This window comes from Dreissena polymorpha, chromosome 2 (genome assembly GCF_020536995.1).
Source record: "Dreissena polymorpha isolate Duluth1 chromosome 2, UMN_Dpol_1.0, whole genome shotgun sequence".
Taxonomy (NCBI): Eukaryota; Metazoa; Mollusca; class Bivalvia; order Myida; family Dreissenidae; genus Dreissena; species Dreissena polymorpha.
The window spans coordinates 123513177-123533638 of record NC_068356.1 but is presented as its reverse complement, the minus strand read 5'-3'; the positions used below and the strand labels follow the sequence as shown (position 1 = coordinate 123533638).

The 20462-nt window shown below is 34.5% G+C and overlaps 1 protein-coding gene and 2 long non-coding RNA genes across 3 annotated transcripts in view; all 3 read right to left on the bottom strand.

Moving 5' to 3' along the window:
- Window positions 1-356: 356 nt before the first annotated feature.
- Window positions 357-1610, bottom strand: LOC127868860 (uncharacterized). The gene is made up of 4 exons (XR_008044274.1): window positions 1470-1610; window positions 1134-1321; window positions 768-1035; window positions 357-459 (listed from the first exon to the last, which is right to left on the bottom strand). It is a non-coding gene; the product is annotated as an uncharacterized LOC127868860 (long non-coding RNA).
- Window positions 1611-1870: 260 nt separating this feature from the next.
- LOC127868859 (uncharacterized) lies at window positions 1871-4896 on the bottom strand. Its single transcript, XR_008044273.1, has 7 exons — window positions 4798-4896; window positions 3872-4068; window positions 3590-3678; window positions 3237-3306; window positions 2756-2940; window positions 2129-2608; window positions 1871-2008 (listed from the first exon to the last, which is right to left on the bottom strand). It is a non-coding gene; the product is annotated as an uncharacterized LOC127868859 (long non-coding RNA).
- A 319-nt stretch (window positions 4897-5215) lies between these two features.
- Window positions 5216-20462, bottom strand: part of LOC127870047 (scavenger receptor cysteine-rich type 1 protein M130-like) — a 16798-nt gene continuing 1551 nt past the window's right edge. The window contains exons 4-30 of the mRNA XM_052412707.1: window positions 20385-20462; window positions 20045-20192; window positions 19668-19831; window positions 18575-18725; window positions 18302-18438; window positions 18042-18189; window positions 17595-17758; window positions 17315-17465; window positions 16872-17026; window positions 16312-16459; window positions 15990-16156; window positions 15729-15879; window positions 15433-15605; window positions 14874-15024; window positions 14419-14585; window positions 13851-14001; window positions 12172-12353; window positions 11759-11909; window positions 11347-11519; window positions 11081-11237; window positions 10751-10920; window positions 10255-10468; window positions 9687-9850; window positions 9298-9507; window positions 8419-8580; window positions 8238-8252; window positions 5216-5469 (exon numbers count right to left, since the gene is read on the bottom strand). The exon at window positions 20385-20462 is cut by the window's right edge and continues 71 nt beyond it. Coding sequence (XP_052268667.1) covers window positions 5216-5469; window positions 8238-8252; window positions 8419-8580; window positions 9298-9507; window positions 9687-9850; window positions 10255-10468; window positions 10751-10920; window positions 11081-11237; window positions 11347-11519; window positions 11759-11909; window positions 12172-12353; window positions 13851-14001; window positions 14419-14585; window positions 14874-15024; window positions 15433-15605; window positions 15729-15879; window positions 15990-16156; window positions 16312-16459; window positions 16872-17026; window positions 17315-17465; window positions 17595-17758; window positions 18042-18189; window positions 18302-18438; window positions 18575-18725; window positions 19668-19831; window positions 20045-20112 — 4098 coding nt within the window. The 5' untranslated portion in view covers window positions 20113-20192; window positions 20385-20462. The remainder of the gene's footprint in view (window positions 5470-8237; window positions 8253-8418; window positions 8581-9297; window positions 9508-9686; window positions 9851-10254; window positions 10469-10750; window positions 10921-11080; window positions 11238-11346; window positions 11520-11758; window positions 11910-12171; window positions 12354-13850; window positions 14002-14418; window positions 14586-14873; window positions 15025-15432; window positions 15606-15728; window positions 15880-15989; window positions 16157-16311; window positions 16460-16871; window positions 17027-17314; window positions 17466-17594; window positions 17759-18041; window positions 18190-18301; window positions 18439-18574; window positions 18726-19667; window positions 19832-20044; window positions 20193-20384) is intronic.

Here is a 20462-nt window from a genome sequence, read left to right as displayed (position 1 = left end):
GATATTTGTTTCATATAATGTTGTGCGTCGTTTAAAATGTCGCGCATCGCTTTAAATAACGTATGTCGTTCTCCATGGGTGTAAGTCGACAGTCCACAATTGCACGACATTTGCGCGATATAACGTTGCTTGTCGTTTCAAATGTCGCGTGTCGTCTTAAAATGTCTCTGTTCATTAAACATTGTCGAGTTTCATTTCGAGCGTCACTTTTATTGTGGTGTGTATACCTCAAAATCGTGACTGGCTATATTCAATATGGCATTAACCGGATCCGTGTAATGCAAATTAGGAATATTATGTAAGCTAAGAATACCGCAATCACAATACGATAATTAATTCATACCAGGTGTATACGTTTGTCCATGATGTTTGGTTTGCGAGAGGATCACATATCATCTTTTGTGAAATGTGAAAAGTGCCGTTATAGTAGCACTGGCCTTCGATAAAGCAGAACCCATCCTGTTCACGAGTATGGATAATAAATTAAATCGCATGGCTAAAGAATATAAACGGATTTTGTCAGTGTTGAACTTGCCAAATTGTATGCTAAATGTATTTTACATTGGCTTATACTAGAATACCGTTTATTCATTTATCCAGAAACATTATTAGGAAGGGAAATTCCTATTAACATCTTTTAGTCCTACATTTACGACGACTTATCAGGTTTTCATATATTACAGAATATTACACACAACAAAACACGAATTATTCAATGATGATAAAAAATAGACCAACGAAAACAACATAACACATTTGCATATTACCTTCAGTGAAAACGTGTATATCCATTCTGTATCTTTTGCAAAACAATACGTCTGGCATTGCGAGTTATATGTAGGCTAATCCTTGTTTGTGGTCATCGTAGTTTTCACCGTCGTTACTTACGGATACATGGAATCCGACAACAAACCTATTGTCAATGGATCTACGTTGCCGTAATCCATGGAGAGGACATATTGTCTCCACAATTGTTTCAGCGTGCCCAGGAACTTCATGTCTACTTTCATTGTGAGGTGTCCCGTGTATGTCAAACTGAAAACATATTATTGCAAAATAGTGAGGATCGATATAACAGACCCAAAAGTGCAATCACACACAATTTGAAACCCAAACATTGTGTTAAGCCTTACATAAAATGTGTTCAATCGGCAAGTCAAGTTAGACGATGTAAATTCTCCACCAAAGACAACAATCTTAGAACAGTCCGTCTTGCTCTGGTCACAAAGCCCATGATCTAATATCCCAGATATAATTGGTGGTTTTTTAAGATCAATGGAACAATCGACCGCGCCGAAACCCGAGCTACATTGACACGTTCCTGAAAAGACATGTTTTTATAACAATTAACTTTGCGTATACTTGCATTCATGTTTGCATTCTAAGTATATTACAGAATAAATATCATTCCTATGACGTTAAAAATGTATTTTAATTAATTAGATATCACTAATATAGTTTTCTGTTACCGTTGACGCAACTACCACTTCCACTGCAATTATTCATGCAAAATCGTTCTTCAATGGTTTCAGAGGTTTTTAAAATTTCTTTCAAAATGTTCAATTCTGCGAGCGTCGGTGGAGCGACAGTTGTTATATGTGTTTTTTCTGCCGATGTGCTTGTTGTGTTTTTTCTCCGCTCTTTCAATTAAGTCTTTAATAACAGTACTATTACGCTGGATCTCATTTTGACAAGTTTGCAACATGGATTGCTTTGACATCGCTAACCAGTCTGATGAATTGTTATCTAAAACATAACAAGAACATATCTATTTTCATAAATATATTCTCTCACTTTTATTACTAACCAAACCTTATTAACGCTTAAACTGTCTGTTAATCTTTTAATTGTATTTTATTCATATACATACCTTTATATCCAGCACGCAATTTTCCAAAGACACGTTCGTGTGTGTGTCTGGAATTTTATAACACATGTCCTGTATTGCTTTTAATTGCTGCTCACAAAGACTTCGAGCCTTATCGTCCGTCCCTACGTCTGCGCTTCGCTGAAATCAATAAATATAAATATATAAAGTTCATATAATATATTATAATTAATTTTTATTATACATTATTCCCTATATATATTAGTTCACCTCCAAAAACGTATTACAAAAGCTACTTACACGATTTCGGACATGGAATCGCTGGTGCAAGACTGGTATCTTTATCACTGGTTTTCTTGATTGTTTTGTCGTGGATCTCACTGGACGACTTTCTATCAGCTCACCGCAACTATGGTAACCAGCAAGCGTCCCTCGGGTACATCCTGCGATACTCCTGTCACACGAATATGCGCCGTTTCCTCCGGTCGCTTTCTTGCATGTGCACGTTGGAAAAACCCAAGGCTCAAGATCTTTATGATACGAATCGTTGGTGAACAAGGATGCATTTCTTTGCACTTTCCATTCGTTTATAAATTGCGTTTCATTGTCAAAATCATCCGCCGAATTACCATTAAGGGATCCACATAACCCTGTACTATTCCCACTGCTATCTTGAATAGACGGATTTACGGAAATGTCCAAAACTCTGCCTCCTTGCGCACCCATAAACGGTGCGCTGTCTATCCGCGCCCTGACTGCAGTGCCGTATGGCAAATAGATCTACAATTCGAAATGAATGAATTATGAGTATTACATGATACTTTCAAACAAGGCAAGTGTAATACTCTCTGTAAGTTTAACCAATTATAACTGTAAGCATAACATTAAACGTAAGCTATTTCGTTTATATACATAGCATAATTTTACCGTGTATGTATAGTCGTTTTCTTTTTTCACTGTTAACGCCTTATCCCAGCACTGCCTGTAGCCAATGTCGAAGTATCCATTACACACGTGATGACGTAGACGTCACGTCCAGCCCTTACTGCCACGCCACAGTTACATTTCGCTCGACTTTGGCCATCCGTGCAATTTGCTATTCTATGCTGGACCTGTAGAAAACATCGGTAAACAATAACATCAATAACTACAATAACATAAACGATAATTAACGCGCACTTATAATATAAAATAGTGCTTGAAAAAAGTATTATTCATAATGCATATTCAGTTTGAAACCCATCTGTTGCATTTGTAACATTTATTTTCACGATGTGAAGTACTTCTTATTATGACGAAATGAAAGCAAATAAAATATTAATTACAAAACCGGGAGGAAAATAAAGTGATTCCGTTTTTTTATGTCATAGAACAGTCAAATATGGATAAGGATAATGAGTAGCATCACCTCGACATTTCCATACACAGAGTGCTTGTACAAGATGTAGTCTCCTTCTTCAGCGTGATGTTCATACGACCTGTAATTCATCGGTATAACAATACGTCAAACGTAATTATATCCCATTGTCACCAGAATACACATGACTTCTTTGACAATAAACAGCCTATATAAAATTGATTTCTTGCAAAAACAATATTAGTTTTATAGAGCACTGCTTACAGATCTTAGAACATTCTTGGAAGTTAGGATGCAACAAAGCACGGCTCTGGTTTAAAATTTTCTGCTGACAATTGATCTACGGCAATAGCATTTATTAAAATGAATATTTGTATTTTACTGACCATAAAAAATGCACTAACCTGCCATCAAATGTATACATGTGTGGATCATTTCGGGCTGTACATAGTTTTCCACGCCATTGTCGATCCATTTCTGGAAGTACTTCAACCTAAACGGAAATAAGTCGACACATGTACTTTACGCATAGTTCATCTTGTGAAAATATTTGAACTTAGATTAAAAAGTATATTCATAGTTTGGTACAAAGAGTAAATATTTATTTAACTTGATCAAGGTGTGTACTTTGGTGGACATTTATTAAGTATAATGAAGAGAGAACAAAGGAATATGGTCACGTTTACCTCTATTTCAGGCAGTTTGTAAGGGACTGAAAAAAGGGCGACTCCTCTAGTTCTGGGTATTTGTAAGAACAGAGTGAACTTCCCGGCAACGCCGTACTGTCCTGTTTCCGCAGCACTGACGCTCACAGTTATCGTCCTGTCAAATGAAGTTTCGTTAAGTGCCACTGAACATCCGCCTGGGAAGTTGCCTTCAGCATCTGAACAGTTTTGAAGACGTATTATCAATAGTTCTTTATTTCATATCATAAAGTTATGTGAACGAGGTAGGCTTGGTTCAATTTAAACGTCAATATACGTTAATATCATTAAATGAACGTTTACTATGACGCACGTTTAATGCCACGCGCACGACTGCTATTTTTGTAGATAATAACATTAGAAACATACACAAGATTACCTTTAACAATTTTAGTGAAATTTACAATAATGTAAGACGCGTGCATAACGACGTTTAACACGCTTATAATATCTTCGTGAATAATATTATATTTTATTCATAATGTAAAAATGTGTACCCAAAATAAATTTCTATTTTTACAAATAATAAATAAATAAATAATTTTTTTAAAGAATTATGAAGAAAGTTGTCTTCGTTGACAATTTCAACGGGTGCGGGAAATCTGTAGGTGAACTAATGTCGTAAGAAATTTAAAGTAGATTATATATCAAGTATCAAAAACGAGATATCAGCATAACAGATTTTGTTGAAGTAGTTCATTTATGTACGTGTAAGATTTTCACTACAGATATTTATAAAACACATATGTGTTGGCATGGCATACATTTTATGACTTTTATCAATTAAAACATGTAAAACATTGTATGTATACATGTATACATATCTAACGACAAAGGGGGAATTTGCATAGTTTTAATAACTTTCTAGATTCAAAGCAAAAGTATTCAGTAAACTGTTAAAAACTTACTGGGGCAAGTTCCATAATCTGGTGTGAAGTAGTCAATATTGACCCCACATGCGATGTTGTTGGAAGGTCTCACATTATCGCCACACTATCGGAACTGTTAATTTCATCTCCACAGACTTATACTCTCCTCGACGCAAGGAAATGCGAGGGGTTAGCACTGTGATACCCAGAAAAAATGGGTCCGATATCAACGATAACTGGCCCGGCTGACTGTTGGGTTCGTTGAATGCACGAACAGCGCATGAATCTATACAAAATATTATCTTTTAAACATGTGTGCTTCTAACCGGGTCATATTTAAATGCCAATGAATTACCTATTTATAACGTATCATGCCATGTATTAAACAAATACAAATGCATCAGAGTTTGATATTTTTGATTAAATCAAAACATTTGCGTAGGAAATTCAATATTATTCAACTTACATTTGTACCCATGCCGATATTCATATCTTCTAGATCCTTGTGCGTCAGATAACACGGTGACAAGTCGGTCTTGTTGCAGTATTGTTTTGTGACTACATGCTCTGAATTCCCAATGATGTGCCACTCTACTTGATAGTAGAGATTTTCGGATTTGTCCGGGTCAAACTTGCATTTAAACCAGATTGATGTTTTATTGTTGTCTTTAACAACACTAACCTCGTTCGCAACAAACGACGGAGGAGGAACTAGTTTAAGAAAATAAGGCAAATTTAAATCAGTGTCAAAATAACATTATCTTTGTTTTGAACATGTTGTATTAGCATTTGCCTTGAATAAATATAAGGTGTGAACTAAGAAGAAAATAAATCTATAGAAATAGACACTAATTTTGACTTTGGATAAATATCTTTATCTTTAGTTTAATGTAGTCTTAAAGGTAGCTCAATAATTTGAGACCATAGAAACACGCATATACATAATTACTTACCTATTTGCACTACAAAGCCCTATCTTCATTTTTGCTATTCTTTTTCTAACACACGCAAAATTTTAGGTTGATCCGATAATAAAGTAATGCATCACAAAAAATTCAACACGATACACGATAGTCTGGCTTATATTTTTGTACTTCAATGCCGAAGGGAGCGCGAATTTAGATGCGCTTGTGAATAATTTTAAGCAACAATATTAAAAGCTCATACAGAATTGTTTTAATGAATATATAAATCGGTAAAGTTTAAAACGGGCAAAAGTTTTCTTACAATGATTGTGCAGTCAGAGGGTTTTCGTATTGTATCTATTGTTGTAAGCTTTTGTACTCGCAAAATAATGTATCGCTTTAAAATCGCAGACAAAAACTGTGCTGATATCTATCCCGCGTTTACCACAAAAATGCAGTCAATAAAATAATACTTTAACATTATTTTTTTCTATACAAGTTGACCCAGAAAATCCAGTACTGGTTTTCTTAAAAGTGGGACATGGGTACCATTATGAAACGGAGAACTTTCAATCCGTTTGTTAACTTTCCTTTACGTCAGACTGCGTGCACAGGGTATTATTGAAAGACGAATATGTCATACTTCGAAAATTTGAAAAATATATGTAAAGCATAGTTAAAGAAAATACCATCGCCGAAATGAAGGGATAATCAGAAAACAGGGTTTGGAAAATTAAATTCCTACAAAAGCCCAATACCTTTATAAACGCACTCTCGTGTAAATCTCAACGTAGCACTAAATGAAATGCACGAAATGTTTGAATTCGCATAGGATACATAAATATTCACAAAAGGCATGTTTGTTAAATGGTTTTTATACCTGAAGCAAAAAGGAACTCTGTAAAAACAAATATTTCTTAATGTTTATTTGAACGAATGTTATATTGAAAGAAACGCATATTTTGTGATAATGAAAAACAACGTCTCTATATCTGGCTTTAAAACACGATCGTATTTGCAGTGAGAGCGTATTTTTCTTTCACTACTGTAACCGAAAAAATCATGTAGCTCATAAAAAATCATAGGAAACTTATATATTGTGATATTAATCATTATGTTCAGCCGCTAAAGAAAGCAATCTATAAAATAACGCAGCTATGTGATGATGGTATACAAAAGTGGACTCTAAAGAGGCGCCAACTAATTTTTGTTACAGTTAATTTATTCCAATTCCGATTCCAATAGGTTTCCCTTATAAAACGGTGAATTTTCAAGGCTGTTTTCTTGCATAATCATTTGATTCGAAAACTTAGTATATATTTAAAGAGAAATATGATTTTGTTTTCGAAATTTTTTTTGGGGGGGGGAAGATAAATCATGCATTTTCTCAGAATATTACATTCGCCTTAATGCAGGCACCCCCAGCAAACAGTGTTTTGGCAGTGAAATTTTGACAAAAGCTCAATATCTAAATAAACGCATCCAAAACGTTAATCTTTTGACGTAGTCAGAAATGTATAATGAATGCACCAAACCATGTGAGCAATTTATAAATGGCTTGTATAACAAACAAAGAGAAGGATATTTTCACATATAGGCGCGAAAACTGTAGAGTTCAGTAAGCTAACACGTGTTATATGCCAGCTGCGAATCAATATATCTTTTCTTTCCACCTTTTTCCATACGTTTTCCGTTTAACTAAGCGATTTAATCAGCTGGTACAGACGTCTTATTATAAAACCCACATTGCTATAACGGTTGGGATTTTGTTAACATTGACATAAGTTATCAAAAAACCTAGTAACCATTGAAATAATTTTATCTAGCCAGTGACTTGGTTATGGTAATTCAACCTCTTTAAGTCGTTTCTTTACTGAACAAGAACGAAATTTAGTAAATTGGTAATGTTCAATTAGTTTTTGCTACATAAGAAATTATCTGCGATATTTTTGAAACATGTACATTAGTTTGTGTTTCATTTCATCGGATTTTGTTTCAATTGCTTTTCGAATAACCGACAGCCATAAAGAACTATTCGAAATATAATTTTTAAAATTCACATGTTTTCAATTATAAGTTTTAATCATCAACGTCTTTCTACTTCAATGCGTGAGTAATGCGATTGCATAACAAACGATTGTTAAGGTAAAGATTGAATTTAGTTAAAATACTGCAATATTTCTCTACTGTTTAGGAAAATCTTATTGGGTTTCTACTAGAAATATATAATGTTGTTAGGAGCAGGACCCTGCATGAACATTAAAGTAAAGTGACATAAACACTTTCAAAAAATAACTATGAAGTTATATAACGTTATTTTTGTACTACAAATATTTAAGTGTTGGGCCGTCCTAATATCTGATGTCCAGTTCTATTGAATTACTGTATACATTAATCAATAAATGATGTGAACATGTTTTGGATTTTATCTTTTGCCCTAAATAAGACTCATTGTAAGCAAATTTGATACAAGGATTGTAAAGTCAAAGTATAAAAATGATTGGATATGGTTTCTGTATCCAGAGAAACGAAATAGTCTTCAAAAACGTAGAAAGTTAAACAATAAGCACTTACTTTCCGAGCCAATACCTGAAAAGCATCAAAATTTACATCAGTTGTGAAAAAAAAAAACATACTACTAAACATTAACATATGCGCAAAAGAAGGATTTAAGCAGCAATAGCAAGTCCGCGCAGAACAAAAGTTCATCAAAATCATGTATTCAACAAAAACATTTGTGTTATAAACATATTACCAAAACAATAGGCACTGTCTTTTGTTACGGTTGGACCTAGTCGATATACATAATAACCTCCGCAGTTCTTTGCTTGTAAGTCATATGTTATGCTGGAATCTCCCGACTGTTCTGCCTTGAAATACTTGATTTTATCTTCTAGTTTGGGTACCGCGTTGGGATCTGATTTTGTTTCAAACATAAAAAGTATGTATGCCCTTCGTTAAAGTGGAAAGCAAGTTTACGAACAGAACAATGGAACTAATTAGTTACGAAGTCAAGAATTCTGCTGTTAAACCAAATTAAAGCAAGAGCACAATTTCTTTAATATAAGAATAACATTCTTAGTCTAACTTATTAAATAAATATATGTACAATGTATTCAGGAATTCTGTCTGCATTTATTTTAAAGCAGGTTTACAATTCCTATTATTTTCTTCGTCTACGTGACGATAAGCGAGTAACACATCTTTAATATATTGAAAAGCCGACCTCCAAAATTAAGCTAGGGTCACCGGAGCCCTAGTAACGTAATGTAGATTAGCGCACGCGCGATAAGGGATATTATACTACAAATATGTGTTGGGCCGTTTTAAATTCTTACGCCGTGTTATAATTCATATATGTATATACCGGCTAATAGAAGTAGTTGAAATATTTTATTTTTCTCTTGCCTGTAGTTTTTTCCCTCGTCTTTTTGCACAACGTGGATGCCGATGAAAGTATGTATTCTTAAGTAATCATTACTAACGGGTACATACAAATCATATATCAATATTTTACAACAACGATTATTTTGCTTATTTAATAAGTATGAAATTAAGGACACAAATTTGTGTTGTAAGCGTTTACGACCGTTAAACTTTGATCATAAAACAAAAAAGAAAATTAAAAAAATACCGTTGCTATACACCGGGAAAATTGTAGCACATCTGTTCATCGGAGGTGCTTGATCTGGCAAAGTGTTGTTGCCAACATTGTACCAGCCCAAGGAAAGTTTGTTGTCATTAATGGGATTTGACTTTGTTTTGAAATTGACCAGTCTCATTTCCAGGCTAGGGAGTCTCTTGTAGTTCTCTTTGTCGCAGGGATCAATGTTGTCTTGGTAGTCTGAATAAAAAAATATATTATAAACATCAGGTATTGTAAACATCACCTATTGGAAAAAGGGGACTACAGCAATAAATAAAAAGTAGTTCTTAGCGACACATGAATTTGCATATGATTGTTTTGTATGAGGACTGACAGTAATAATTTGTAGATTTTAACGTGACAAAGTATATACGCACTACAATAAATGGCTACGTCTTCGTCGTGTACGCAGTCATGGGTGCCCCACTCTCGTGCTTTACACTCGGACACATCTCCTTCAACTCCAAGACATTGCAGGTCGTCCAGTATAATTGTCTCATTGCCAAACATGGGATAATCTGCCTCGGGTCGGTATACCTTACTGTATGATGGTATGTAGTGAATTACTGTCCATGACACGCAGTGAAATATATAGAGAGGAGTTGATGGCATCTAAACTATCGGTTAAATCCGATTCTTGAAAAACAAGTTTTATTGTGTCAATCTATTTTTTAAGTTTGACAATTTACTATATATATTGTTCATTCATTTATTTGTGTTATGCATTTTCATTGTGTAAATATTTTGTTAATTATGCGACATCAATAATCTCCCATTTTAAAGTATAAACATTTGTGTGTAGCTAAAACGAGTATTTATGTGGACAAGAAGTATTATAACATATTTTATGCATACGACTTGCTCACATAGAAGTTTATCAAATGTGTAGATTAATTATTGTGAAATATGGATATGGTATTTATAATAGTAAAGAAGAGTCCGTACCCAACAGAGTATCCCATCATAGAGCACAACACCAAGGCATCTTCATCTCCAAACTGATCATCACAAATTGTGCCCCAATGATCATCACGGTACTTTTGTAAACTCTGGTCAAACCTCCTATACTGGATTTCTACCCTTCCTTGTACAGGCTTATGTAGTCCACTGCCTCCTGCCTCATGCAGGCCATCCATTAATCTTACAGGAGTTTGAGCACCTGATTATATACATAACAAAGTCAGAAATGCAAAATGAACGCAACGAAAATGCCAATATTGTAAACGACCGGTTTATATTCGTTTATATTATCAATGCTGATGTAAATTCTACCCCATGAATTAACTATTTTTGCTAAGTAAACTTTTTCATGAGTGTTCAATGTATTTAAAACATACGTTCTCGTTATGCAGGACGATAAAAACAAACGCTAGAAAACAGCTGAATAAATTTACTTCTAGAATCTGCAAGTAAACAACATGTACACGTATTGACTACTCACGGCAATTAAGCGCTACGTTTTCTCCACTAGGACAATAATGTGCTGACTCAACCCACTGTCCGGATCCACATTCGTATAAATCAGCTTCGTCGCCAAGACAACCGAAGCCACCAAGAGTCGTATGTTCAGCAGTAATATTTGCGAAATCTTGATTGTGAATTGAGACATTTCTGCAATATAAAAATTATATCGTCATTATAAGTCTATATACATGTTGTTGTATATATCACGACCAAAGTCGTATATAGATACAGGAAACATGTTATTTTTTTAAGACGCTTTATTCTGAAAGCAATTTTGATAATTGTTTTTTTATTTTATGGTACTTGCCCATGGTAGTTGTCTCTCTTTCCTGCCTGATTACAAATCGCAATCGCATCGTCCATTGTGAAATTGTCTTTGCATACACGCTGCCATCCGCTGTTGATATAAACCTCAACTATACCTGAATAGAATGTCAGGCCTTCCCGAACTCGAACAGGTGTGTCTATTAAACAACAATAAGAAATATATGAGAATAAAAATTACAGTGCATCTCGACGTTTTCATTAATATAACATGTCATATGTTAAACAGTAATAAAAAAACAAACGTACTACACTGCACCGCTACATCGTTGTTGTGAGAACAAAATGAATAAGTACTGCCCCATCGGTAACCAATACTACACTCGGAGATGTCAGGCTCGTCGCCACGGCAGTTAAGGCTTGATAACAAAATACTTCCATTCCCAATCCCGTAAAAGCCGTTCGTTCGTATCGCTAAGCTCCTAAACAAAAACAAGACATATTAAGACAACCACAGCAAACGGTACACTCCTTTTTTTACATTTTGTTTGGATTCGGCGTTTTCTTTAAATGGACAACATATTCAGTTTTTTCTCTGATTATATATGGTCTTCAGAACAAAATTATGCATCTTTGAAATTATTTCATACAAACAAATTGCGTTGCAAAACAGCCGTTTCAAATACTATAAGTTGACACATCTTATGTAAGAATAAGTTACTTTGTATTGAGTCCTTTCATTCTGCATATCACTTTAGCGTCGTTTTCATCGAAGTAGTTGTCGCAGATCGTGCCCCAATCTCCTTTGTACTCGATTTCAACTCTCCCAGAATAGTTACTTCCACCCACAAAGCGCATTGGTGTTACAGGTCCTGTGAAGAGAAACGCATGTATTGATACATGTTCAAAATATTTTAACCCGTATTTATAAAATTACGGGTTTATACGGTTAACGTTGTTCTTCAGCTATATCAAATAAAGGTGTTAACATCAAACAGGGCTTATTGTCATTATCATTGTGTTGATTGTTGAACATATATTTATATTGCATAGCAAGAGAGATATGTAACAGATACACAAACATCGAAAAACCGAGGTCACCGATGTGTATATTTACCCGCCATTAGTACTTACTACAATTAACGCCGACATCATAGTAATGCGAGTTACATGGTTGTTTTGCAGAATTTTCCTTCCATGGGTACGAGGCACATTCATCAATGTCCGTCTCTGTTCCGTTGCACTTTAAGTCCTCAACAATAAGGTTACCTGACCCTTGTCCGTACTTGCTTACATTTGTATGTATTGTGATGTAACTGCAGCCCAAATAGTTTCGTTTTCGATTAATTCATAAAAAATCAATATGAAAGTTTAAACATATTTTCCAAAGAGTAATGCATAAGCTGTTTTTTGTTTTGAACACACCACGTTGGTGTTCATCTAACACACAAAAGTAACAACTTTAAATTAAGTGTTCGATTAACATAGTAGGATGACAAGACTTCAAACAATTCATAGATTTGAAATAATTGTTTTAAAGCCCCATAAACAATCAAAGTCAACGAATATTTCTTAAAATATGTCGATAAATAAAGTAAACGCGCGAACCTTATAGAAAGCACAGGCAAGTGCGCTTCAAATTAAAGAAAAAAAATAAAAGATCCATACGCAATGTTATGTATTACCTCGTATGCACTTTCATTTGTGAACGCTATCTTTTATTTTCATTTTATTTTTGAATCACTAATAGCAGGACGACCTTGCGTGAGCTGCGCTTATAATTAACATAATTATTATTCATGACGTACGTCGTGCTACCGACGCTGCCCGAAGCCAATCTCGCGTTCACTCGATAATGTTCGGATGTTGTAAAATAAAAACGAGCATTTTGTATATTGTTAAATCTATGTTACCAGACCACATCTAGCGTTACACGTTTGGCTATTGCTATAAGGAACACAACTTTTTTAATGTGTGAACTTTATTTTACGAAATATTTTATGAAATATTTGTTGATTTTAAGTGTTTATGGGGCTTCAATCTACATACTATAAACTTCTTCTTATCGTGCAAAACAAACGACGCAATCTTTTGTACACGTCAATATGAGTATCATCACGATCCCGTATACTGTTAAACATTCTATTTTTGAGCTATATTTAAGGGCCAGTCATACGTTGCCACAGCGCTTGCAAGGTGTAATTAAAATCTGTCAAACCGCCATGTGATCGATGTGAAAAAATGCGTAAAATGATAAAATCAATATTCTGTAGCGAAAATTATAAAATAAACATTTTGTAGCGCTCACATAGTGTCGTTGCGACATAATTACTCCATACTTCACACTTATCGCGTTCTTATCATATGGTTCACACAGCGTTCAATGCGGTTTGGTTACGGCGTGCACATAACGCATTTGGAATTTAAGAAGGTTGAATGAACTGTGTATTTTAAACATTGTAACGTAATCATTGCTTGTTTGCATTCGACGTGTCAACATCATGATAGGAAAATCGAGGCATAGCAAGGACGAGAAGGTCATCTATTCATGCACCAGTGGCATGCCATACGTGTTATGTTTTTGATCAAAATGATTTTCGCGAAAACTATTCAAATGCGATGACACGGCAGTCACACGTCGCTCTTCTTGTCTTGCTTAAGACGTTGGAGTGCCGCGCGAACGCCACCCTGGTGTGTCATGAGTTGTTCATATTAATTAGTGAAGGTCTCTATTAACTCTTTGTTTCCACATTGCATATCATTAAAATATTGCTAAGTCCTTCTATGGTTTTTAGAAGGTTCAAATAACGTACCTCAAAGTTTCATACCCAGCCAGTTTGCATATGACACGTGCATCGTTTTGACTAAAGTTTGCATTACAGACAGTTCCCCAAACTCCAAAATACTGGAACTCAACTCTACCCTGGTAATTGTTAACGTTGCTGACCAGCCTAACACGGTTGTCTGAAATTGTTTAATCACAGTTGTTTTATTCAAATTTATTTATGGGATTTAAACAAAATTCTTTTTTCAAAAATGTAAGCATTTGTATGCAAATTTATGTTTGCAAGAAAAAATAACCAAAGGTGTCGCTTGGCTTTAAGTTACTCCTATAATTGCGTTGATAATGAGGTTAAGACAATCCTTTAAAATACTCAAAAGATGTTTCCTTGTACTCGTATTTGCCTGTGCTACCAATGTTAAGACAATTTAAATTTTCAATTTCAATTAACTCGTTGTTATTAGACTTTTGAACAAGGATTATGTTATTGACATCATGTTGCCACACTTCGATACAACATTCGTATTTTAAGTACGTGGTACAAAGATGAGCACACAAACATGTCTTAATAATTTGTGGGTGATCAACCAAATTTGTACCGCTACAAGTAACTCCTGCTTTTTGGGAATATTGAGAATATGCGTCGGGGCAATATCCTGTGGACCACTGCGATGAGAACTGGCACTGGGAAATGTCTTTTTCATCGCCATTGCAGCTCATGCCACGCACAAGTGCATAGCTATAATCATACTTAGGGTCAGGCTTCCTACAATCATTTATTAGTATTTCAATACCCTTAAAATATGCTTATTTTCGCAAAATTGCGGTGACCAACGCTTATTTTAATGGCATGCGTATGTTAATATTAAGGTGTTTTACTTTTAGATTATGCTAATTGTATTGTAAGAGGTTATGTAATGTGATTCCCTACTGATTACATTTCATTGTTTACTATTAAGCAGTTCTTAGATATGGTTATTTTTCATTACCCTTAAGAAATTGCATACAGTATCAGAAATAATAATGCAAATGAACTTATCATGTTTCCCCTTACCCTATTTTATATCCCAGTTTGTTGCAAACTACAGCGGCTTCCTTAAAGTCAAAATTGTAGCCACACATGGTATACCATGCAGCATCAAAAAATACTTCAACCACTCCATTCGAGGGATCAATTCCTTGTAGCCGCGTCGGTGTATTGGGTCCTGGCAATATAAAGGTTCTGTTACTAAATGACACATTTTAAAAAATGTGATCATATTTTAGTAGTTGTTTATGTTTATTGTGAGATTAAAATGAATCATCATAAAGACCCGTTAAAAAGGTAAAATTTAAAATGGCAATAGATAATGCAAACGTCAGTTTATATCTTGTCAGAATTTTAATGATTGACTAGTAAATTATACTTTTTTATAAGAATATGTTGAGCATTGTGTTTAGAAAGGACCTGCAAAATTGAGTAAAAGCAAAATTCAAGATATAAACAATGAGAAAACAGAAAATATAACAAATATATTATTAAACTTTATAAATTGTATAAATGGTGTATATGATATCGTCTTGAATTTTAACAAAGTTTATAACACCATTAATTTATTATTAATAACACTTACTGCAGTTAATCGCCACAGCCGTGTTACTGGAGTTGCACATATGCGACGTTCCTGACCAAGGCTTGGACTGACATTCTTGGAGATCGTTTTCTTTGCCAGAACAGTTCAGTTGTTCGATAACAAAGTTGTAGGAGGGGCTTCCAAATACGTTATTTGTATATACAGTCGCATTTCTATATTTTGAAAATAAACGGTGTCTAGATTACTTTCTTGATATTGATAATCGCACTTTCAGCGTGCGAATTTTATTCAAATTAAGCGAAGTTTCTGATTATCAGAGTTTTATAAAAACTTACCCGTAAGTTGGAGCCCCAACAAGTTTACAAATAACGTCTGCGTCATTCGAACTAAAGCCAGATCCACACAAGGAACCATATGTGCCTTGTAATCTCAATTCAACCCGTCCATAGTATTTGCTAACACCATATTGAAGGGATACGTTTGTCTCTGCAAGATAGTGATTGAGCGATATCAATATATGTAGCTTATACTTCTGTTTGGAGGTTTCTTTATTAAAGTAAAAGTAAACGTGTTTAAGCATACGATTTCATACATACTGCATTCCAGTTCCAGTGGTACTGAATAACTGCATGAGCTATTCAACCATGGTTGCGAATTGCATTCTGTGATGGACAATTCATTTCCAATACAGGAAAGGCCAGATATCATGAAGTTGCTAAATGTTTTGTTGCTGAGTGTCATTCCGGTATTTTGAAGACCATACCTAAAATATCAATCAATATTGAAATCGTTTTACTACATGGCACTTTGTGCAGCAAATACTGGGCATATGTGTGCTCACGATTGAAGACATTGAAGTAAGATCGAGCAATCGAATACCATACAAGAAATATAGATAGCAGTATTATTTTTACGTACGCGTATTTATATCCTGCAGATCGACATATAATATTCGCCTCCTTTGTGTCAATTGAATATCCACAGACGGGCCCCCACGTTCCATTGTAGAACACTTCCACCCGACCTTTAGTTGCTGAGGGTCCATCCGAAAGTCGAACCATAGTCTCTTAAAACCCATAGTCAAATATGTAAGCTCATTGATGAAATAATGTAACTAAACTATGCTTTTTACCTATTAGAATGAATAAAGAACTTGTTAAAAGCGCCGCCGATTATTGAATTTAAATTATGAATTTTAATCGTAGTAATCCTATAATTTTGGAATTCCACCATTTGTATAAAATAGTTGTGTTATGTAATTGTTTGTATCAAAACCATTGAATGTTAAGACTTTGGCATTGCTCATTTATATGAAATATGAAATAAAACTACTTAAATTGCTGAAGATGGCTTACTTTTTATTCATATTTCGTACTTCAAAAAATGTTCAAAGGATAAAACATTTTGCAGTTGTGTGTTCTAAACGTTTAACAATTCAACGCGCAAGCGTCTTAAATTAAATTAACAAGGTTTCGTACGGCAGTTAATGTTTATCACATAGCCATAATCGCATGTTGATACGTTCTGCTCCTTGTACCCAGCACATTGTGAAACATCGTCTTCTCCTCCATCGCATGATAAGCCGCCATAGATTGACGTACCGTTGTATGGTTCCAGTGTATAAGTTCCATTCCTTATCGACGTGAAAGTGATACAATAAACGACAACAAAGATCACCAACTTAAAATATTCATATTGTCATCACACACAAGAGAGAAACCTTTTTAAAAGCACGACGTCCTATCTGTGTGGCAAGAAACAAAACAGCCTGGGGCAGCACAACAACAAAATACAGCTCAAAACCACGCAAAAACATACGCAAGTGAATAACACTGAGGTCACCGACTTGAATGCAAAGGATTGAATGATTGCGATTCAAAACTACAAAATAGTTGAAAACAAAAGTAAATAACTTGTTTACCTTGCATGTACATGTCCGAGCATTCGACATACTACGTATGCGTCATTTAATTGGAATCCGTATGAACAAACTGGCACCCATGTTTTGTTAATGTTTACTTCGAGTTTGCCAGACAAGTAACTTTTCCCGTTATTAAGTCTAATTGATGTTTCTGTATAAAACGAATATAAGAGTATCGTATACTTTTGAAAATAAATGTTAAAATTACAGTAAATTACAGTAAAGCGCTAACTGTATTTAATGTTGTATGACATTTTGTTGAATTGAGAAAAAAACGTACGACAATTGATTCCTATGTCTTCTGTCGATGACGTTAAATACACTGTGCTATTCAAGCATTCTACAATATCAGTTTCATTGCCATTACAGATTAATGTGCTTATTTTTTTCTCCGAATTTGTGTTTTTCTGCCGTAGGAACTCAGCCGAAGGCATTCGAAAATTTCTGAAATAAAAAAGTCAACCAAGCTTTTGTTCAATTAAAACGTTTAGTCTAGCATTAACACAATTATTGAAATCTAATACATAACACGATATGCTTAACTTTGTTCACTTTAAGGGTAAGACATTATTTTAGCTATGTGAAATACCAGTACCCGTTTCCTAATGAGAAACATGCACAGGAAACTCCGAGATAATGGGGCGATTTTAAGCTTTACCAATTTCAAAAATAAGATGAAAACTGCGTGGGTTTGTCATGAACTAAAACTTCAGCATGGAATACTTACCTTGTAAAGTTTAATCCAAGAAGTCTACATACGGTCGCAACAGTTTTTTCGTTTTGTATCGAACCTACATTTCTTTTGTAATCTCCAACCTGCACTATCAGTTGCCCCATGTACTTGGTCCTGCCATTATGTAGTTCCATCAGAGATGCTTAAAATTAAATCCATACAATTACATATTACAGCATACCTTTCAATTTGTAATATAAATGAAGATGAATGAGATAAATTGTATAGAAAAAGTATACAAGTTTGTCACGTACCGCATGAAATCTCGAGAACTGAGTGACAGGGTCCATCTACAATTCTTCCACATTCAGAAACGTCGTCTTCAGCACCACCACACGTTAATTGAAGACTTGAGTTTTTGGTTGTGGTCACGTTGCTGGCTTGAGCTTGTCTGTAAAATGCAACATAACAGTATTACACATTAATCGTTATACGTTCTGTCAGACCGAAATATCTTCACTAGTATTACACGACATATTGTAAATTGGAAAACTTAGTAGCCCCAAACGGTTAGTAATACTATGTACCCATAATTGTATCCCAACATTCTACAGAACATTTTCGCATGTGCTTTGTTTTGGTTATTGTCAAAGCAGACATTGGACCATGTACTGTTCATGTAAATCTCCACAGTTCCCGAATGCATACTGTCGGAATCTTCAAGTCGGACAGGTGTATCTGTAAAAAGCAAATGTATAATACTTAAAAATAAATCGAGTTGAAACACATACACATAAAGTATTTAGCTCATATGAGCAAGAAATGGTTTGATAGAGTTGCGGCTTTAACGGCGTCCATACTTGGGAATCGTGTGTCGTATGTCGTCAACAATTTCTTCCAAATACATCTCCTGAACCGCGTAACAAATGTTCACGAAAATTAACAAGAAAATTAAAAAGAAATTTACTTGTGTCACCTTTCAATTTATTTTATTATTATTTCGGTCCGCTGCAAAATAAGGTAACACAAGCTAAAAGTATATGACAAAGTGAAAAATTACATCAGATAATACAATCTGCCTTCTCCGGAGCAGATGTTTAATGTATGATTTAAGATACTAGTGTTTTCCTCTATAAATTATGTTCGATTCATTTTCCTAGGATCAAAACCTGACATGCCATAAGAGTAATATGCTAAACTTGTAAATACATCTTAAAGAAAAATTATCATTAACCACAACATTAAGAGCTATGAAATGCCGATTTTTTCCATTTACGTGTGTTTATATTATTCCATAGGGATAAACACTGAACCACGCAACATATGTACAAACTGTACTAGCCTCGCAATCACATGGTTTATATAGAATTTTATCGTAAATATTGCCTTACAAACTCTTCTGAGAAACCACATGTACATGTATAGGTGTAATATAGGTTTAATATATGATAAGTAACATCGTAATAGTAGTTTGTTCAAATTATTCTGATGTGGTCAAAATCGGTCAATCCAGGGGCTTGCATGGTTATTCAAAACATTCATAACCATATTACTTATTAGTCATTGAAATTCTCTGTATATATAGGTAAATAATTACTCATTGAAATTTCAAGGAAAATCTCGACCTTCAATTATATAAAACAAACCCGTAATACTATTTTGCTTAAATTCATAACGTACTGCATCTTAGAAGTGCCGGGTTCTTGCACTGAGTGTTTTGCAGCCAGTCCGAGGATGGACACATTTGATAGTCTTCCTCAGTACCCGTGCACCAGATATTGTCAACTATTACCGGTGTTTTGAATCCAGGCTTGAAGTATGGTCGGTCAACCTCCACATACTCCCTGAATAATAAAGAACACATGTATGTATAGAAAATCTACTATCAAATCAAATAAACAACTGACCGTATAACAATACATATATTGTAAACATGCGCAATTTATAACTATGGACAGTTTTGTAAAGCAGTATTGCACAACATTTTAAGAACCTATTGTGCAGACGAAACACAATGTATATTACACAATTATATGCCGCGTTATAAACATTCTTACCTTGTAACATTAAACAGCATTTTGCACATGACAGCCTGTGTCTCTGCAGTTAAATTATCAGCACACATATAACCACTGTATCCGTTCTTCGTCACACTTACATATCCAATATTTTGCGTCAGACCACCGTGAAGACTTATCGGAGACACTAAAATATTATTAAAACTTTTGTTCTTAGCAATGGAAGTTAATTATGTGATTAATAATAGAACATAAATTGGAGAAAAAAAATGAAATTCTTATGATATATTAATTTTTCGCAATATAGACAATTTATAATGTATCTCATATTATTGGGAATACTCAAGTAACACAGAGTACAGACATAATTTTAACCTACAACAATTGATTGTGAGGCCATAGCTGCTGCAGCTGTACGATCCCCAGTCAGAAGAGGGACACAGAGAAATATCGGATT